This window comes from Schistocerca cancellata, chromosome 10 (genome assembly GCF_023864275.1).
Source record: "Schistocerca cancellata isolate TAMUIC-IGC-003103 chromosome 10, iqSchCanc2.1, whole genome shotgun sequence".
NCBI lineage: Eukaryota > Metazoa > Arthropoda > Insecta > Orthoptera > Acrididae > Schistocerca > Schistocerca cancellata.
In genome coordinates this window covers 38,443,667-38,461,623 of record NC_064635.1, presented here as the reverse complement: position 1 = coordinate 38,461,623, position 17,957 = coordinate 38,443,667, and the positions used below count along the sequence as shown (strand labels likewise).

Here is a 17,957-nt window from a genome sequence, read left to right as displayed (position 1 = left end):
TGACTCTTCTAGGAATGTGCGCTCTCAGAACATAACAGAGGACCATAATGTGATGCAGGAGGCCTCTCTTGCAGCTTCTGCCACTGGAGTTGGCTGACCATCTCTGTGATGCTTACTGAGTAAAACTGAGTAAAACTGCGACACGACATGCTGCTCTTCTTTGGTTCCTCTTCATTTCTTCCACCAGTCGTACCTGTTATGGATCCCACACTGACTAGCAGTTTTCAAGTATTGGTCTACGTAGTGCTTTGTGAGCTCCTCCCTTCTTTGGAGGACTACATTTCCTGAGGATTCTTCGAAAGAATCACAGTCTGGTGTCTGGCTTACTCGCGATTAATGTTAGGCGGTCGTTCCAATTCTGATCAATCCATACCTGTACTCATAGTTACTTTATGGAAGTGACAGCATCCAGTGATTATTCTGCAATTTTATAATCATACAATAAAGGCTCTTTCTGTTACATATACTTAACACATTATACTGGTTTATGTTCAGGGTCAGTTGCCGCTCCCTGCACCGAACATCGATCTTCTGCAGGTCTTCTTGCATTCCTAAAGTCGCAAATTACCTGTATACATTAGTATCATCCACAACAAATCATATGGAACTGCAGTGGCAGCTTCTGTCACTGAATGTAACAGAAACACCAAGCGTAGCAGGAAGAGGTAGAAGGCACTTTATTAAGACTCATCCGAGCTTTCCATGTGCTTTATTGTTTCCAACTACAGTACCGCATTCCCCTTGGTCTGCATCACTGGGTCGCACAAAGCTGAGGACGCAACTTCGCTGTCTGCGAAACGGCTTGCCGCGGAATGGCTGCCTCAGCGACTCGTGCAACACCCCGCTTTGTGTCGGCCTCGTTCGTCAGGATGCGCCGATAGTCGACTCAGCGGTCTTCACCCCTGCCGCCTCAGCGCCACTCGCTGGGAGCCGCAGGTGGCCCACTGCATGCTTCTTCGCCATCGTGGTTCAGATCATAGGCGCCAACAAGTGCCTGCTATCCGACGTCCGAATCTGCGGCCCTCGCCTCGGATGCCCCCAGTGCCTGTTAGATGCCAACAAGTCTGCTCGCGGTAGCAAGCCATGGAGTGGCCCATCGCTGGCTGGCTACAGTCCCCGTGTTGGACTCAGAGGGTCGAACTACCGACCCACCAGGGACTGGAACTCTAGCGCCCCACCTGCTGTTGTGTGTAGCTGGTGGTGTGACATGCCCCACTGTCCAGGAGAGCTGCCACACTTTGATGGCCCACATTGGCCTCAGAGGGTCGAACCAGCGACCCGCCGTGGACTGGAATGTTGGTGCCCCATCTGCTGCTGAGTGTACCCGGTGGTGTGACACGCCCCGCTGTCAAGGAGAGCTGCCAGTCTTGAATGCCTTGTTAGAAAACTGGCACCTATTGATACGCGGCTGTGCACCTCTGATTTGCTAAATTGCTTCTCCAAGTCAGTTACTCACAGCACCTAGGTTGCGCCATTGGTTCCCTTCTGCCTGTAACTTGTGACATTCAAACAGCTGCATTTACTCTTTTCAGTGGTTCAATGGCCCTGTAGCCTCCATTCTACTTCACACCCACACCCACTGAATCACACAGTTGGTGTGATATTCCATAGACTCTTATTGTTAGACTTCCATGTGGTAACTCATACACAGCACCATACACATATTATTCTGTGGACGAGGAGTTCTCAAGGAAAAACTTTTTTTATTTGTTTTCAAATTTAACTTTGCTACATGCCAGACATTTGACATCATAAGGTAAGTAATCAAAAATTTTAGTGAGAGCAATGTGAATAACCTTCCTGTCGCTATAAGAATATCTTTATTTCTTTTAGGTTTGCAATTTTCAAGGGATGTATTCCCATTTCGCTGGCAGGGTAAATCAACTGAAACAAAAGAGAAAGGTTTGGGCATATCACTCCAGCAAGATCATGCCTAATGCGCTTCTCGACTGAGGATAGCTATATTTTTAGTATACAAATTATTCTGTTAGTTTCTATAGAGATTCACTGTGTGCTTAAAATTTAGCAAATCATTTCATCATTTCCTGTTATGTAAGAAGAAATAATATTTTCATACAGCATGTTTGGTCACCCTAGATTGATTTCTTTATCCTAGATTGAAATTAGTTTCCTGAATGGGCAGTTTTCGTATGCATTTTAATTTCATTTTGTGCACTGATGTCTCTGCAACTATATATATATACTTATAACTAAAAACGTTGATAGATTACCATGTGAAAAGTAACCTCAGTTACAGTCGCCAGCATAAAAACAGAATGGAAAAAGAATAAAAAGAGAAGTTACAATGTTTGACACATTGAACAAACATGAGTTTATTTACAGTGATAAAACGTTGCAGGCTATGCATATATCACCTGACACGCCATAAAGTGTGAAAAAATTAAAGTCCATCAAAGTACAGGTAAAAATGGTAAACAGGATATAGTTGAAAAGTAATATAATAAAATTGTTTACAAGATTACAGGGTTGCGACATGTGGTAAGCCATTTTATTATACAACATTTTAAACAGTGAGTAAAAACATGGAAAAGTACATAGTTTGAGAATCTCAGTATCACCAGCTTTCACAGGAAAGTGTTCAGCCTGTTGAGATATTGAAGCACGTCTCAAGACCAAAAGGTACTGGCAGGAGCAAAGCTGCGAGGGCGGTTACTTGGATGGCTTAGCTGAGTGAGCACTTCCATGTGGGAAACCATGTACTGGGACATAGCTTAACTCTGTCAGGAAGTTTCAGATCAGAGCACACTTCACTGCGGTCTCTCTGACATTTTATTTTCAGAGCCTGATTATAAAAGAGTGTTATATCTGTTACTATTTTATGATGCCAGAATTATAGATGCTACTGATTAGTATAGGTTGGTTTTCCTTCTGGTATGTATATGAGAATCTTAATGATATACATTATTTTGAATTGTATTGCTGAGAATAAATTGCACCAAAGCCAAAATGTATGCTGAGCCAGTTGTTAGTGTTTCCCATTACTTAAATATATAATTCTAAATTCTTTATTTTGCACAGTTATTAAGTGGCACCAATGTCGTGCATGTTATTTTACTCATTTATGTGTTCCAATACTAGGCAACTGTTTTTACAGCAGAACTAGTTGAACCACATACTTTAACATTTAAACTGCATCACTTTACTACTGGTGTATGGCATTTATTAAATATTCTGTGTTTTATGGATCAAAGTTAAACAAAGCACAGACAAGACATAAAAAGCAACAACAATAGAAATCCTTTGTCGAACCTTATAATTTTTTCCCATACAAATAATGTGTGAATTAACTGAATTATTTAACACACTTTAATCTACTTCTTACAGCAGATGGCTATACACAGAAATTTAATAAAGTATTACTTCTATGAAAGAATATCATGATTTACACAGGCAACCCCTGGGATAAGCTACTGTAAGTCCAAACTGCTGATATTTTATAATTCAAAATTTTTAAAAGAGATTGATGGATTTATATATGGAACTTATTTAAATCAGCAATTCTAGTTTGATAAAAAAATAATTTATTCATGTACAGTCCTAATAACTTGAAAATAATATTGCTTGCATTTGTTAACAGCATTATTTTATGTCAGCTCCTTTTGTTGTACAGCCTAACAGATGACTGCCAATTATCTACAAAAATCAGTGTTTTCATGACATGGATTTAATTTTACAAGGAAATTAACAAAGATAATGGAACAGAAATTTTACATTTATTAATTTCAATAAAAATACATTCAACTATTAATCTTCATTTAAGAAAATTAAATAGTCTAAAAGTCTTATTTTTTGTCTACAAATGACATGTAACATTGATTGAAGATCATCATTATGTTACAAAAATTGAAATTCAGTCACAGTGACACACATAATGAAAATAAATAAGTACGTTTTTTCCGACAACACTGAATAACAACTACTTAACTATTCTTTACTAGTTGCAACAGTCGACGGTTATATACACAAAAGTCAATGGAAAACACTGCAAAATGAATTCTTGTATCCTTCAATAGTCTCTGGCATTATTTATGAAATCCACTGTTTATGAGAATGGAAGCAGTAAGTCTAGTCTGAGTTATAAAGTGTAGACACCATTAACGATAAATGAAGTACATGGATTCTAGATTCACTGTCAAAACTAATACTAATAATAATAACCATTCTTTCTTCAACATTCACAGACGTCCAAAGCAGTTTCATCAGCTAAGTGTTTCACAGAAATAATGGTGATTCAAACTACAAAAGTAAACATCTCAGTTCACAACTGTATATTCTCATTCTTAGGTACCAGCCTGTCAGACTCTGGGTTCTTTTCGAGCATCCAGTAGTAGCTGTAGACAACTCGCAGGAAGTATACGTTGGGCACTGAGAAATAGACAGAGGCCGTAGGCAGATATTAAGCAAATCAGATGTAATTCTACATTACTGAGAAATAAACCACAAAGGGAGGGGGGGGGGCGGGGATGTAAAAAAAATGGAAGATTTTGTTTAGCTTGAAATACAGTATACCATTCTGTAGAATGGTAAATCATGTGTTGATCATATTCTGCATACTCTGTCACATAGCAACACCTTCAGGGATTCATTAACAATATACAGACAAACTACAGAAATGTAACCTGTATGCTGTATTAACTGTACTGTTTTGCTACACTATTTAATGTTATTAATGGTTATGATAGCTATGTTTGGTCAACTGAATTCTAAGGAAAACTGCTACTTTTGAAGGGGCCGCTACCTCTTAAGTTGCTCTAAATAACTATTGTTTAGTTCCTACTGATAGCTAAGCAAGAGTTACACACTGTGTGTAGTATGTATGAGGGTTTATTTATAATAGTCTCTGTTTAATTACGTGTTTACAGGTATTTACAAGTACTGATTCAATAATTCAGTTCATTTGTACAAGTTGTGACTAATAAGATACGACTTCACTTAATTTTGAATTTTTGGAGGCTCTAAATTTTGTACTGTATCTATTGATAACTTTTAAAATCAAACAGTGGAAAATACATGATCGAATAATAACAATGTTCTGAAAGAGAGAGATAAGACTGATAAACAAGTAAGTTCTTTGAAAGAAATAGACGAAACACACACACACACACACACACACACACACACATTCAAGCAAAGACAACTCACAGAGACATGAGCAATGTCTCGGGCCACTGAGCCAGATTGTGATCATCCATGCATGATGGGAGAAGCAATCTGTGTGGTGACGTTAAGGAGTAGACACGGGTGGGGAAGGGAAGAGATAGCAGGATAGGAGTGAGGGATGGCAAAGTGCTGCTTATGGAAGCATACAGGGGTGGGTTGGAGAGAGGGTAGGACAGCAGATGCAGTCAGGACGTTAGACAGAAGGCAGGGCGGGGGGGGGGGTGTAAAAGTAAAAAGACTGACTATACAGTGCTGGAAGGGGGACAGGGAAGGGGATATATTGGTAAAGGACAGTGACTAATGGGAGTTTAAGCCAGGGGGATTACAGGAACACAGGATATATTGCAAAGAGAATTTCCTATTGTGTAGCTTAGAATAGCTGCTGTTGGTAGCAAGAATCCGGATGGCACAGGCTGTGAAGCGGTCAGCTGGGTGGTCCAGATGTTTCCATGTCACAGTTTTCCATTATGTGGACAGACTGCTTGTTGGTCCTCATGCTCACATAGAATGCAGCACAGTGGTTGCTGGTCAGCTTGTAGATCACATGACTGGTTTCACAGATATCTCTGCCTTTGATGGGATAGGTGATGTGCCTGGGGTGAAATAGTTGGTAGGAGGATGTACAGATCAGGTCTTGCATCTATGTCTATTATAGAAATATGAGCTATGAAATAAGGGGCAGGGATCAGGGGTGGAGTAGGGATGGATGAGGATATTGTGTAGGTGCAGTGGGAGGTGGAATATCACCGTGGGAGGGATAGGAAGGACAGGGGGTAGAACGTCCTTCATTTCAGGGCAAGACAAGAGGTAGTCGAAACCCTGCCAAAGAAAGTGATTCAGTTGCTCTGGTCCTATGTGGTAATGAGTCATGAGGGGAATGCTCTTCTGTGGTCTGACGGTGAGACTTTTGGAGGTCACTGGAGAGAAAAGGCTTGGGAGATCTTTTTCTGTATGAGGTTGGGAGGGTAATTACGGTCTGTGAAGGCCTCAGTGCGAACCTTGGTATATTTCGAGAGCAACTGCTGATTACTACAGATGTGACGGCCATCCATAGTGTGCTGTTGTTTTGTTAAGAGAAGACGTTGCACCTGGAACTTTTTGAATTTGTCTGTGAGACATTCTTGATGAGTGCTAATGACAATATAGGGAACTGACGTGGGTGGATACCTGGTCTCTTACAAAGCTGTAATGTGTCACAAATATTGTCTGAAGTGTATAGTCTAATAGAATCAATCATATAATTTTTGTTTAACTTCGCCATGCAATGTCGATGGAAAGATTCTACACCAGTGGTTCATTGGGAAGAATTTCATCTGTGTGGGCTGGAAAGATCTGGAACCAAATAATATGCAGTTCATCCAAAAGAGTGCCGAGAAGTAGAGTGGAAAGTGACAACAAGCAGTCTTTGTTGACTGTGCTGAAAATGTTGATGGTTTCTGCCTCTATAGAAAAATCGATCGACAGAGCAGTGTAAACTAAATTAGAGAAGCAGGACAACAATGAATACCACAGGTCAAGGCACCATTAATTCTGCTGTTCTCTATGACTATTTTCCATCATCATCATTTCTTATCATCATCATCGTCATTATCATCATCCATTAGCAGTACTGGTTATCTCCCATTCTGTGACTAGACAAATTCTTCCACCATCGACAATACAGACCTCCTGTATCTTCTTAGCCTTGAGGTTCATATTGACATTCTAGTACAATTTAGACTGGCATGTTTCAACATCGTGTACCGTTTTTGTCTCTATAGCTTCACTTCTCACTCTGTGTACTGTGTATTTTATTTTCGTCATTTTGGCATAGGGCACTACGTACACTGTCATCTAAGGGAGCCAGTTTTTATAACACATTCTGAGATATTGTTTATATTTAGTTTTTCATCCGTTTGTCAAATTTTTTTCAGAATATACGTTTTTTCCATTAAACTTTGTTATTTTCTTGCGGTATGGATCCACAGCTTCTACAAATTTTTAAAGGATTTCATCTTGCTTACAGCTGTTAGAATTTAATTTTTCGATTGCAATTTCGGCATTAAGCCATTTCCAAGCATCCACAAGACATAATGTAACGAAAAGAGAACAATTTACAGTGGGATTATCAATAGATACAACCAATTTTGTAGTTTTTTGATATTTGTATATCGCACTTACAAGACTTTTGACATATACGTTTAAGTTAAGCAGAGATAACAACATAATACGCACAACTGCACATCAGTGCAACTAGTTAGCGAATGTTCCATTTTATATCCTGCGATTTTGAGTATGTATGTTATACATCTAAAAGCGTGCAACTTACAGTACATAAGAATACATGTCCAAAACAGTCCAGAAAATTTTATTTTTGAGATCTGGTTCGAATCCTGCCTCGGGCATGGATGTGTGTGATGTCCTTAGGTTAGTTAGGTTTAAGTAGTTCTAAGTTCTATGGGACTGATGACCTCAGAAGTTAAGTCCCATAGTGCTCAGAGCCATTTGAACCATTTTTTTGAGTTCTGGTTCTTCACTGACTATTTCTTCTACAGCATACATTAATCTATCTCTTTCTAACCTGTGTAGTACCTTTCAAGATTCCTCGATGTTGTTAGTGTAATGATTGTAGTTTTGCAGATATGCACTAAATGAAGATTTGCATTTCTCGCTTATGTTTGGGTGCTCTCTAAATCTAGTGAAGGAACGACTACCTGTTTGCCCCACATAGAAATATTCACGTTCACTGCATTTGATCTTATAAATGTATGATTCCCCCCATGAACCATGGACCTTGCCGTTGGTGGGGAGGCTTGCGTGCCTCAGCGATACAGATAGCCGTACTGTAGGTGCAACCACAACGGAGGGGTATCTGTTGAGAGGCCAGACAAACGTGTGGTTCCTGAAGAGGGGCAGCAGCCTTTTCAGTAGTTGCAAGGGCAACAGTCTGGATGGTTGACTGATCTGGTCTTGTAACAATAACCAAAACACCCTTGCTGTGCTGGTACTGCGAACGGCTGAAAGCAAGGGGAAACTACGGCCGTAATTATTCCCGAGGGCATGCAGCTTTACTGTATGATTAAATGATGATGGCGTCCTCTTGGGTAAAATATTCCGGACGTAAAATAGTCCCCCATTCGGATCTCCGGGCGGGAACTACTCAAGAGGATGTCGTTATCAGGAGAAAGAAAACTGGCGTTCTACGGATCGGAGCGAGGAATGTCAGATCACTGACGCGGGCAGGTAGGTTAGAAAGTTTAAAAAGGGAAATGGATAGGTTAAAGTTAGATATAGTGGGAATTAGTGAAGTTCAGTGGCAGGAGGAACTAGACTTCTGGTCAGGTGACTAAAGGGTTATAAACACAAAATCAAATAGGGGTAATGCAGGAGTAGGTTTAATAATGAATAGGAAAATAGGAATGCGGATAAGCTACTACAAACAGCTTAGTGAACGCATTATTGTGGCCAAGATAGATACGAAGCCCACGCCTACGACAGTAGTACAAGTTTATATGCCGACTAGCTCTGCAGATAACGAAGAAATTGAAGAAATGTATGATGAAATAAAAGAAATTATTCAGATAGTGAAGGGAGACGAAAATTTAATAGTCATGGGTGACTGGAATTCGTCAGTAGGAAAAGGGAGAGAAGGAAACGTAGTAGGTGAATATGGATTGGGGCTAAGAAATGAAAGAGGAAGCCGCCTGGTAGAATTTTGCACAGAGCACTACTTAATCATAGCTAACACTTGGTTTAAGAATCATGAAAGAAGGTTGTATACATGGAAGAAGCCTGGAGATACTAAAACGTATCAGATAGATTATATAATGGTAAGACAGAGATTTAGGAACCAGGTTTTAAATTGTAAGACATTTCCAGGTGCAGATGTGGACTCTGACCACAATCTATTGGTTATGACCAGTAGATTAAAACTGAAGAAACTGCAAAAAGGTGGGTATTTAAGGAGATGGGACCTGGATAAACTGAAAGAACCAGAGGCTGTACAGACTTTCAGGGAGAGCATAAGGGAACAATTGACAGGAATGGGGGAAAGAAATACAGTAGAAGAAGAATAGGTAGCGTTGGGGGATGGAGTAGTGAAGGCAGCAGAGGATCAAGTAGGTAAAAAGACGAGGGCTAGTAGAAATCCTTGGATAACAGAAGAAATATTGAATTTAATTGATGAAAGGAGAAAATATAAAAACGCAGTAAATGAAGCAGGCAAAAACCAATATAAACGTCTCAAAAATGAGATCCACAGGAAGTGTAAAAAGGCTAAGCAGGGATGGCTAGAGGACAAATGTAAGGATGTAGAGGCTTATCTCACGAGGGGTAAGATAGATACTGTCTACAGGAAAATTAAAGAGACCTTTGGAGATAAGAGAACCACTTGTATGAACATCAAGAGCTCAGATGGAAACCCAGTTCTAAGCAAAGAAGGTAAAGCAGAAAGGTGGAATGAGTATATATGGGGTCTCTACAAGGGCGATGTACTTGAGGACAATATTATGGAAATGGAAGAGGATGTAGATGAAGATGAAATCGGAGATACGGTACTGCGTGAAGAGTTTGACAGAGCACTGAAAGACCTGAGTCGAAACAAGGCCCCCAGAGTAGACAACATTCCATTGGAACTACTGACGGCCTTGGGAGAGCCATTCCTGACAAAACTCTACCATCTGGTGAGCAAGATGTATGAAACAGGCGAAATACCCTCAGACTTCAAGAAGAATATAATAATTCCAATCCCAAAGAAAGCAGGTGTTGACAGATGTGAAAATTACCGAACAATCAGTTTAATAAGCCACAGCTGCAAAATACTTACACGAATTCTTTACAGACGAATGGAAAAACTAGTAGAAGCCAACCTCGGGGAAGATCAGTTTGGATTCCGTAGAAATACTGGAATGCGTGAGGCAATACTGACGTTACGACTTATCTTAGAAGAAAGAATAAGGAAAGGCAAATCTACGTTTATAGCATTTGTAGATTTAGAGAAAGCTTTTGACAATGTTGACTGGAATACTCTCTTTCAAATTCTAAAGGTGTCAGGGGTAAAATACAGGGAGCGAAAGGCTATTTACAATTTGTACAGAAACCAGATGGCAGTTATAAGAGTCGAGGGACATGAAAGGGAAGCAGTGGTTGGGAAGGGAGTAAGACAGGGTTGTAGCCTGTCTCCGATGTTATTCAATCTGTATATTGAGCAAGCAGTAAAGGAAACAAAAGAAAAATTCGGAGTAGGTATTAAAATCCATGGAGAAGGAATAAAAACTTTGAGGTTCGCCGATGACATTGCAATTCTGTCAGAGACAGCAAAGGACTTGGAAGAGCAGTTGAACGGAATGCACAGTGTCTTAAGGAGGATATAAGATGAACATCAACAAAAGCAATACGAGGATAATTGAATGTAGTCGGATTAAGTCGGGTGATGCTGAGGGAATTAGATTAGGAAATGAGACACTTAAAGTAGTAAAGGAGTTTTTCTATTTGGGGAGCGAAATAACTGATGATGGTCATGTAGACTGGCAATGGCAAGGAAAGCGTTTCTGAAGAAGAGAAATTTGTTAACATCGAGTATAGATTTAAGTGTCAGGAAGTCATTTCTGAAAGTATTTGTATGGAGTGTAGCCATGTATGGAAGTGAAACATGGATGATAAATAGTTTGGACAAGAAGAGAATAGAAGCTTTCGAAATGTGGTGCTACAGAAGAATGCTGAAGATTAGATGGGTAGATCACATAACTAATGAGGAAGTATTGAATAGGATTGGGGAGAAGAGAAGTTTGTTGCACAACTTGACCAGAAGAAGGGATCGGTTGGTAGGACATGTTCTGAGGCATCAAGGGATCACCAATTTAATATTGGAGGGCAGCGTGGAGGGAAAAAATCGTAGAGGGAGACCAAGAGATGAATACACTAAGCAGATTCAGAAGGATGTAGGTTGCAGTAGCTACTGGGAGATGAAGAAGCTGGCAGAGGATAGAGCAGCATGGAGAGCTGCATCAAAACAGTCTCAGGACTGAAGACGACAACAACAACACAACAACAAATGTATGATTGTGTGAATTGTTTTGTTTTGTGTGATGTGTGTCTAATTATTCTCCTTACTTTGTTGTTTGTGCAGAACCCGATTTGTACCGGGTGATCAAAAAGCCAGTATAAGTTTGAAAACTTATTAAACCACGGAATAATGTAGGTAGAGAAGTAATAATTGATACACAAGCTTGGAATGACATGGGGTTTTATTAGAACCACCCCATATTGCTAGACGCATGAAAGATCTCTTGTGCGTGTCGTTTGGTGATGATCGTGTGCTCAGCCGCCACTTTCGTCATGCTTGGCCTCCCAGGTCCCCAGACCTCAGTCCGTGCGATGATTGGCTTTTGGGTTACCTGAAGTTCAAGTGTATCGTGATCGACCGACATCTCTAGGGATGCTGAAAGACAACAGCCGACGCGAATGCCTCACCATAACTCCGGACATGCTTTACAGTGCTGTTCACAACATTATTCCTCGACTACAGCTATTGTTGAGGAATGATGGTGGACATATTGAGCATTTTATGTAATGAACATCATCCTTGCTTTGTCTTACTTTGTTATGCTAATTATTGCTATTCTGATCAGATGAAGCGCCATCTGTCAGACTTTTTTTGAACGTTTGTATTTTTTTTGTTCTAATAAAACCCCATGTCATTCCAAGCATGTGTGTCAACTTGTACCTCTCTATCTACATTATTCTATGATTTATTCAGTTTTCAAATTTATACTGACTTTTTGATCACCCGGTACATTAGTTTTACGAAAATTATGGGCTATTCTGTGTGATTTGGCAACATGTATTTTCGGTTTTTCTGGTTCTGCTTCTCTTGTCATTGTTATTTTCTTATATGTATTGTTGCTTTTGTTATATAATTTGGTAGTATATATTTTGTCTCCCTTATCAGCATTGTAGCCTTTATTTGTCCCTATATGTTCTAGTATGCACAACTACTCAGTAATTTCGTTGTGTTCTAATGGGAAGTTAATGATTCTATTGGTCATGTGGTGATAAAAGGTTTTGTTATACATTTCTGGGTGCCACAAACTGTTGTGGATTATGCTGTCAGTGGAGGTTGCTTTCCAAATATTCCGATTCTGTGTCCACCTTTGTTATTCTTTATCACCAAATCAAAAAAATTAATGAACTGTTGTTTTTCCAGTTCCATAGTAAAAACGATTTTTGGATGTACCCCGTTACATTGTGACAACATACTTTCGATTTCAGTAATTGTGCCATTAAAGATAGCAAGAGTATCGTCTACATACGTCTTGTAATATAAAATCTTAATCGTTATACCAGTAAATTTTTCAAAGAATTGGTTCTCTACATTATCTGATTTCTAAAAAATATCTGCCAGTGTGCTGAGTGTATCTCATGTTGGAATTTAAAATAATTGACAGATAAGATCAACTGCAACAACTCAATAATTTCCTCAGTTTTGGCTATAACAATTTTTTTAATTTCTAGTTGGTTATTTTTTATAATGTCAATAATTTCTATTATTAAAATATTAGTGAGTAGGTTTATTGTATCAAATGAGACAAAGTTCCCTTCTATAGTTGTTGGTATATCTTAAATCTAAGTAGCGTAACATCAGTGGCAATTTTAACTGTACAGTCTGTTTCAGAAGTTTAATATTTTATTATTAGCATGTTAAGTTTCTTACTAATTCTGTATGCAGATCTATTAATATAATTCACTACAGGGTGTATCTGATATCCAGTCTTATGGACCTTAGGTTATGCATGGAATGTGGGAGTTCGTGGGTTCATGATCAAACATTCATTGACCTCCCTGTCTGTCATGATGAAGTTACGCTTTTTAAAGCTTTCCTGATTAAAGCACTAACTCTGTTGATAGGATCTCTATTTTATTCCGTAATATTATTTGCAGCAATCATGTCTTTTACCTTACAAACGTAATGATTTTCATCTATGATAACTACACTAGCACCCTTATCCGTTTTCAGGGCAATAGATTTGTTTATTGTTAATTTCACATATGGTAAGATTATTTTTGATCTTATTATTACACCTCTCCTTCTTGCATTTTATTTGTTATTCAATAATCCTAGCTACTGTGTCAGTAATTCTGTTTTTTTTTTTCATAGAATGGAAATTGGGGTATGCCTAGAGCGAGTTTTATATCAGCAATAACATTATTTACAGCACCACCATTCATGACTGATGCAACATTCTAATTTAATACTTAGTGTTAAATATTGATTTCAGATGTAGTAAAGGTAATATTAATTAGGTTGACCAAACGTTTAAAAAATTTAAAATTGCATTTAGCATTAACAGATCCAAAACTAGGTTTGTATGTATGTTCCACATCTGTCCTTAAAGCGCTTTATTGATTTCAACCAAATTTCGTACACAAACCACTTACAGTCTGGAATGAAACGCTGTGGGATTAAGAACGATCCACCTGTCAGAGGGGTAGGGGTAAAATAGCACTGTACTCCAGAACGTGCAGATACCTATACTTTTTCATCTAGTATTTGAGAACGAGAGCACTAAAAGATTTCCAATAAACTTTGCACACAATTTCAGATCTTAACGAAACAGTTTCTTGCAGGAGACCCCCACAAAATAATGAAAGGAAAACAGTTTATCGCTCAGTACATTTTCGTGGAGTACAACTGCTGCTAGAAGCATGACGTTATAATTTACTACTTCCTTACAGCTAACTCCATTCGTGGCACATTTTGCACACAGTATTCACATATATCACTGAATGTACAGGAAAAATTATATGATTGAACGACACATAGTTTAGAATGGGACCCACCAGAAGTACGAGTCCTGCAACGAACTTAGGATATCACACTAGTCGTCTTGTCCGCCATACTTTGCGAACACTCAGCTCCTTGCAGGGGCCACGGGAAATCAGTATGTCAATAGAAAGGTACCCACTAAAGGTCTCAACTTCGTCGTGTGCTGTCGAGAACTTGTACACACTTAAATGTGCAGTGAGGAATTATTAAACTCGTCTGAAATAATTACTGGCTCCCGGCCGGAGACGTTGCTGGCACTCATAAGCCCTGCAGTGTCACGTACTGTGACGTATGCGTTGCTGTCTTTCTTTCTCGTTGGCCTCGGTTCAGGAGATACAACAGAATAAATATTGAGATGCGGGAAAAACTGTTACGTCATGGAAGACGTTTAAATTTGTTACTTCATGGCTACTGACTACATTCGCAACATTTTTTGGAGACAGTGTTTACACCTGCAGCTGAATGTACCTACAACAATATATCACTGTACTACACATAGTTCAGGAGATACGACAACATAAAGACTGACATGCGCGAAAAGGTGCCAGATATCCATGTCGATTTCATTTATTCCTTCTCTACTACTCATTGTATTCAAAACACATTTTACAGACAGAGTAGGCACATATACCACTGGATGTAACTTCCTGGCAGACTAAAACTGTGTACCCGACCGAGACTCAAACTCGGGACCTTTGGAAGGTAGGAGGCGAGGTACTGGCGGAATTAAAGCTGTGAGGACGGGGCGTGAGTCGTGCTTCGGTAGCTCAGTTGGTAGAACGCCCGCGTGAGGCAAAGGTCCCGAATTCGAGTCTCGGTCCGGCACACAGTTTTAATCTGCCAGGCAGTTTCACATCAGCGCACACTCCGCTGCAGAGCGAAAATCTCATTCTGGAAACATCCCCCAGGCTGTGACTAAGCCATGTCTCCGCAATATCCTTTCCTTCAGGTTCAAATGGTTCAAATGGCTCTGAGCACTATGGGACTTAACTTCTAAGGTCATCAGTCCCCTAGAACTTAGAACTACTTAAACCTAACTAACCTAAGGACATCACATACATCCATGCCCGAGGCAGGATTCGAACCTGCGACCGTAGCGGCCGCGCGGTTCCAGACTGTAGCGCCTTTAACCGCTTGGCCACCACGGCCGGCCTTTCCTTCAGAAGTGGTAGTTTTGCAAGGGTCGCAGGAGAGCTTCTGTGAAGTTTGGTAGGCAGGAGGCGAGGCACTGGTGGAATTAAAGCTGTGAGGACGGGGCGTGAGACGTGCTTGGGTAGTTCAGTTGGTAGAGCACTTGCTCGCGTGAAGCAAAGGTCCCGAGTTCGAGTCTCGGTCCGGCACACAGTTTTAATCTGCCAGGAAGTTTCATATCAGCTCGCACTCCGCTTTAGAGTGAAAATTTCATACCACTGGATGTGCCTGCCTGCAAATTATAACATTGCACAGTACATAGCTCAGAAGATACGAAGTCATAAACATTGAACTGCACGAAAATGAAACTGCAGGACGCAATACGCTTAAGATACAGGTGAAATACATGTACAAATTTATGCGGAATATGTTAAGTATATGTGATATATATTTTGACATGTGTGTACGTGGGAAAAGACGAGGGTAAAAAAAATCTTTCTGAACCGCTTATCGATCAAATTTGGTACGCATAGTAACAATCAGGAAAGAAATACTGTGGAGCTAAGAACAACCAATCTCTAATTTGGGCAAGTATTATAACATGGAGAGAGAGGGGGAGGCGGAGAAGATGGGTAAAACTAGGGGAAGGGGGGGGGGGGGGTGGACAGAGAGAAGGGACAGGGAAATGGGAGGAGAAAGGAAAGAGTAGGAGCTGGACATGGAGAAGACAGATGAGGAAATGGTCACAGATATGGGAGAGGAGAAGATAGAGGGAGGGGAAGGAGGAGATTGGCAAAGTGAGTGGGAGGGGAAATGGATTTAGAGGGGAGGCGGAGATGACAGAGGGGGTATGAGCAGATGACTCAAGGGAGGAGGGGCGGATTGCCAGATAGAGGAGGCAAGTGGGGTATTTGTAGGACAGAGAGAGGGGCAGGAGGAGATCTATAGTGGGGAGGGGGGTGGGGGGATGTATGAGTTAGAAAGATAGGTGGGGTGGGGAAGATGGGCAGAAAGTGCGTGAAGGACGAGATGGACAGAGATGGGGTAAAGATCGAGGGGAAAGGAGGAGATGGACTAATAGAAGAGTGGAATAAATTCTCAGCTAGTTAGGAAATGAAATATGTTTAAATAAAAAATTAGATTAGTTTTACGTGCATCGTGAAAATGGGTTATTTGGATGTTTCCAGTATTGTAGGCCAGCAATTAAGCAGGTGTATGAGTAGCTATAGTGACAGTTGAGCGACATCTGCAGTAATCAGTATAATAGTATACTTACACAAGTAGATGATGCACATAAATAATATACTGATACCGACAGAAGGACGTTCATACCAAAAAACAGCAGACCATGCGATAACAGCTATTACGATCACTGCTATGTCCCCCAGGGTTTTAATAATCAACCATGGTAAAAACAAGACAGTCTTCGCCTGAAATGTATAAAAAGAATCTGATGTTACTAGTATGGCTTTGACTCTTTAATTTAATACAAGTTTTGATGGCAGCTCTACGTATTTTTCACCATGCAAATAAACTCGCCTCGGATACACTGATAAAAAAGTCATTTCAACAAAACTAATAAAATGAGCTTCTTACCAAAATCAGATACTGTAAGTATGGGGCTACGCTGATTCTGGCCCAGTCACTCATCGTCATCCTGTCAACTATTTGTCACCCCAACCCCCTTCCCCCCTTTCACTGTCCTCTTCCCTCCTCCCCTGTCCCCTCTCCCACACTCCTACGCCCCAGTTACCTTTGTAAACGGACATCTTCCTCTAGCGTTACTTTTCCTCAACAGCAGCAGTCGATAGCAGAAATATTTTTCGAAGTTTGGGTAGGTCAGTGTTATCTAAGCTGCTTTTCTGAAAAGTTTCGTATAATTTTATACGCAATATTTTATATTTGAAGCTAAAATTTATGAAAAGGAATTACTTTATTTTCTAGTTGCAATCGATATGTACCAGCTCTGAATGTACAGTTAAAGTAGCTTTTTAGAAACATTTGAAAATAACCAGTTATTTGGCACACTTAAAATTTCTATTATTAATTATGCAAATTAGTACTGTTTATTACGTTTATTTCTGGGTTCATTTATAAAATGATAATCTAAACTACTAGAAATTAATTTGTCAAGCATATTTGTAAACCCTTTGGAATATTGTGATAGGATATATTTTTGTATTTTGGACGAACAATGTAATTTCGGCTTTGTTAATGTGAAAATTCAAAAGACAGTACGATATGGTAAAATGTGAGATAATAAATTATTGCAAAAACAAAAATTCTGCAACGACATTCTCCAGTTTTTTAGATCAGGCAGCAGCAGCCGACCGAGACAGACGCAGCAACAGGGATGTAACCGCTTTTGTGTAATTTACAATTTCCTAACCAGGAGTGAATTTTATTGTATCATCTGTGTGCTTTAATAGTGTAGTTTCTTGAGTTTCTGCGTGTAAATTTAATATCTAGAAGCCACACTTGCGTCGGGAAGTAAACCGATTTTGTGACATATCACAAGTTCCTAATCAGGGGCAAATTATTTAGTTTCACCTGAGTGTTTCGGTAGTTAGGTTTTTGAATATCTGCATATTACTATACACAGTTCGTGCGTTTTCGTCAGGGTCTACAGTAGAGTTGCGCAGCACGTGCCGATAGTCCGTTTATCTGCATAGTTCTCCACGGTCTTTAGTATGGACAGAGACTGCGATTGTTGTGCGGATGGGAGCCGAGTTGGTGATACTTCACTCTCAGCTCCAGGCTGTGATGGCTTCGGTTACACAGCTTGAGGCTGCAGTGCATGGGCACCACTGTTGTGTGCCAGCCGTGCGGATCCAACGGATGT

The 17,957-nt window shown here is 40.0% G+C and overlaps 1 protein-coding gene across 1 annotated transcript in view; it reads right to left on the bottom strand.

Moving 5' to 3' along the window:
- Positions 1 to 2,479: 2,479 nt before the first annotated feature.
- LOC126106447 (uncharacterized) overlaps positions 2,480 to 17,957 on the bottom strand; it is a 115,754-nt gene continuing 100,276 nt past the window's right edge. Inside the window, exons 7-8 of the mRNA XM_049912729.1 lie at positions 16,392 to 16,545; positions 2,480 to 4,386 (exon numbers count right to left, since the gene is read on the bottom strand). Coding sequence (XP_049768686.1) covers positions 4,280 to 4,386; positions 16,392 to 16,545 — 261 coding nt within the window. The 3' untranslated portion in view covers positions 2,480 to 4,279. The remainder of the gene's footprint in view (positions 4,387 to 16,391; positions 16,546 to 17,957) is intronic.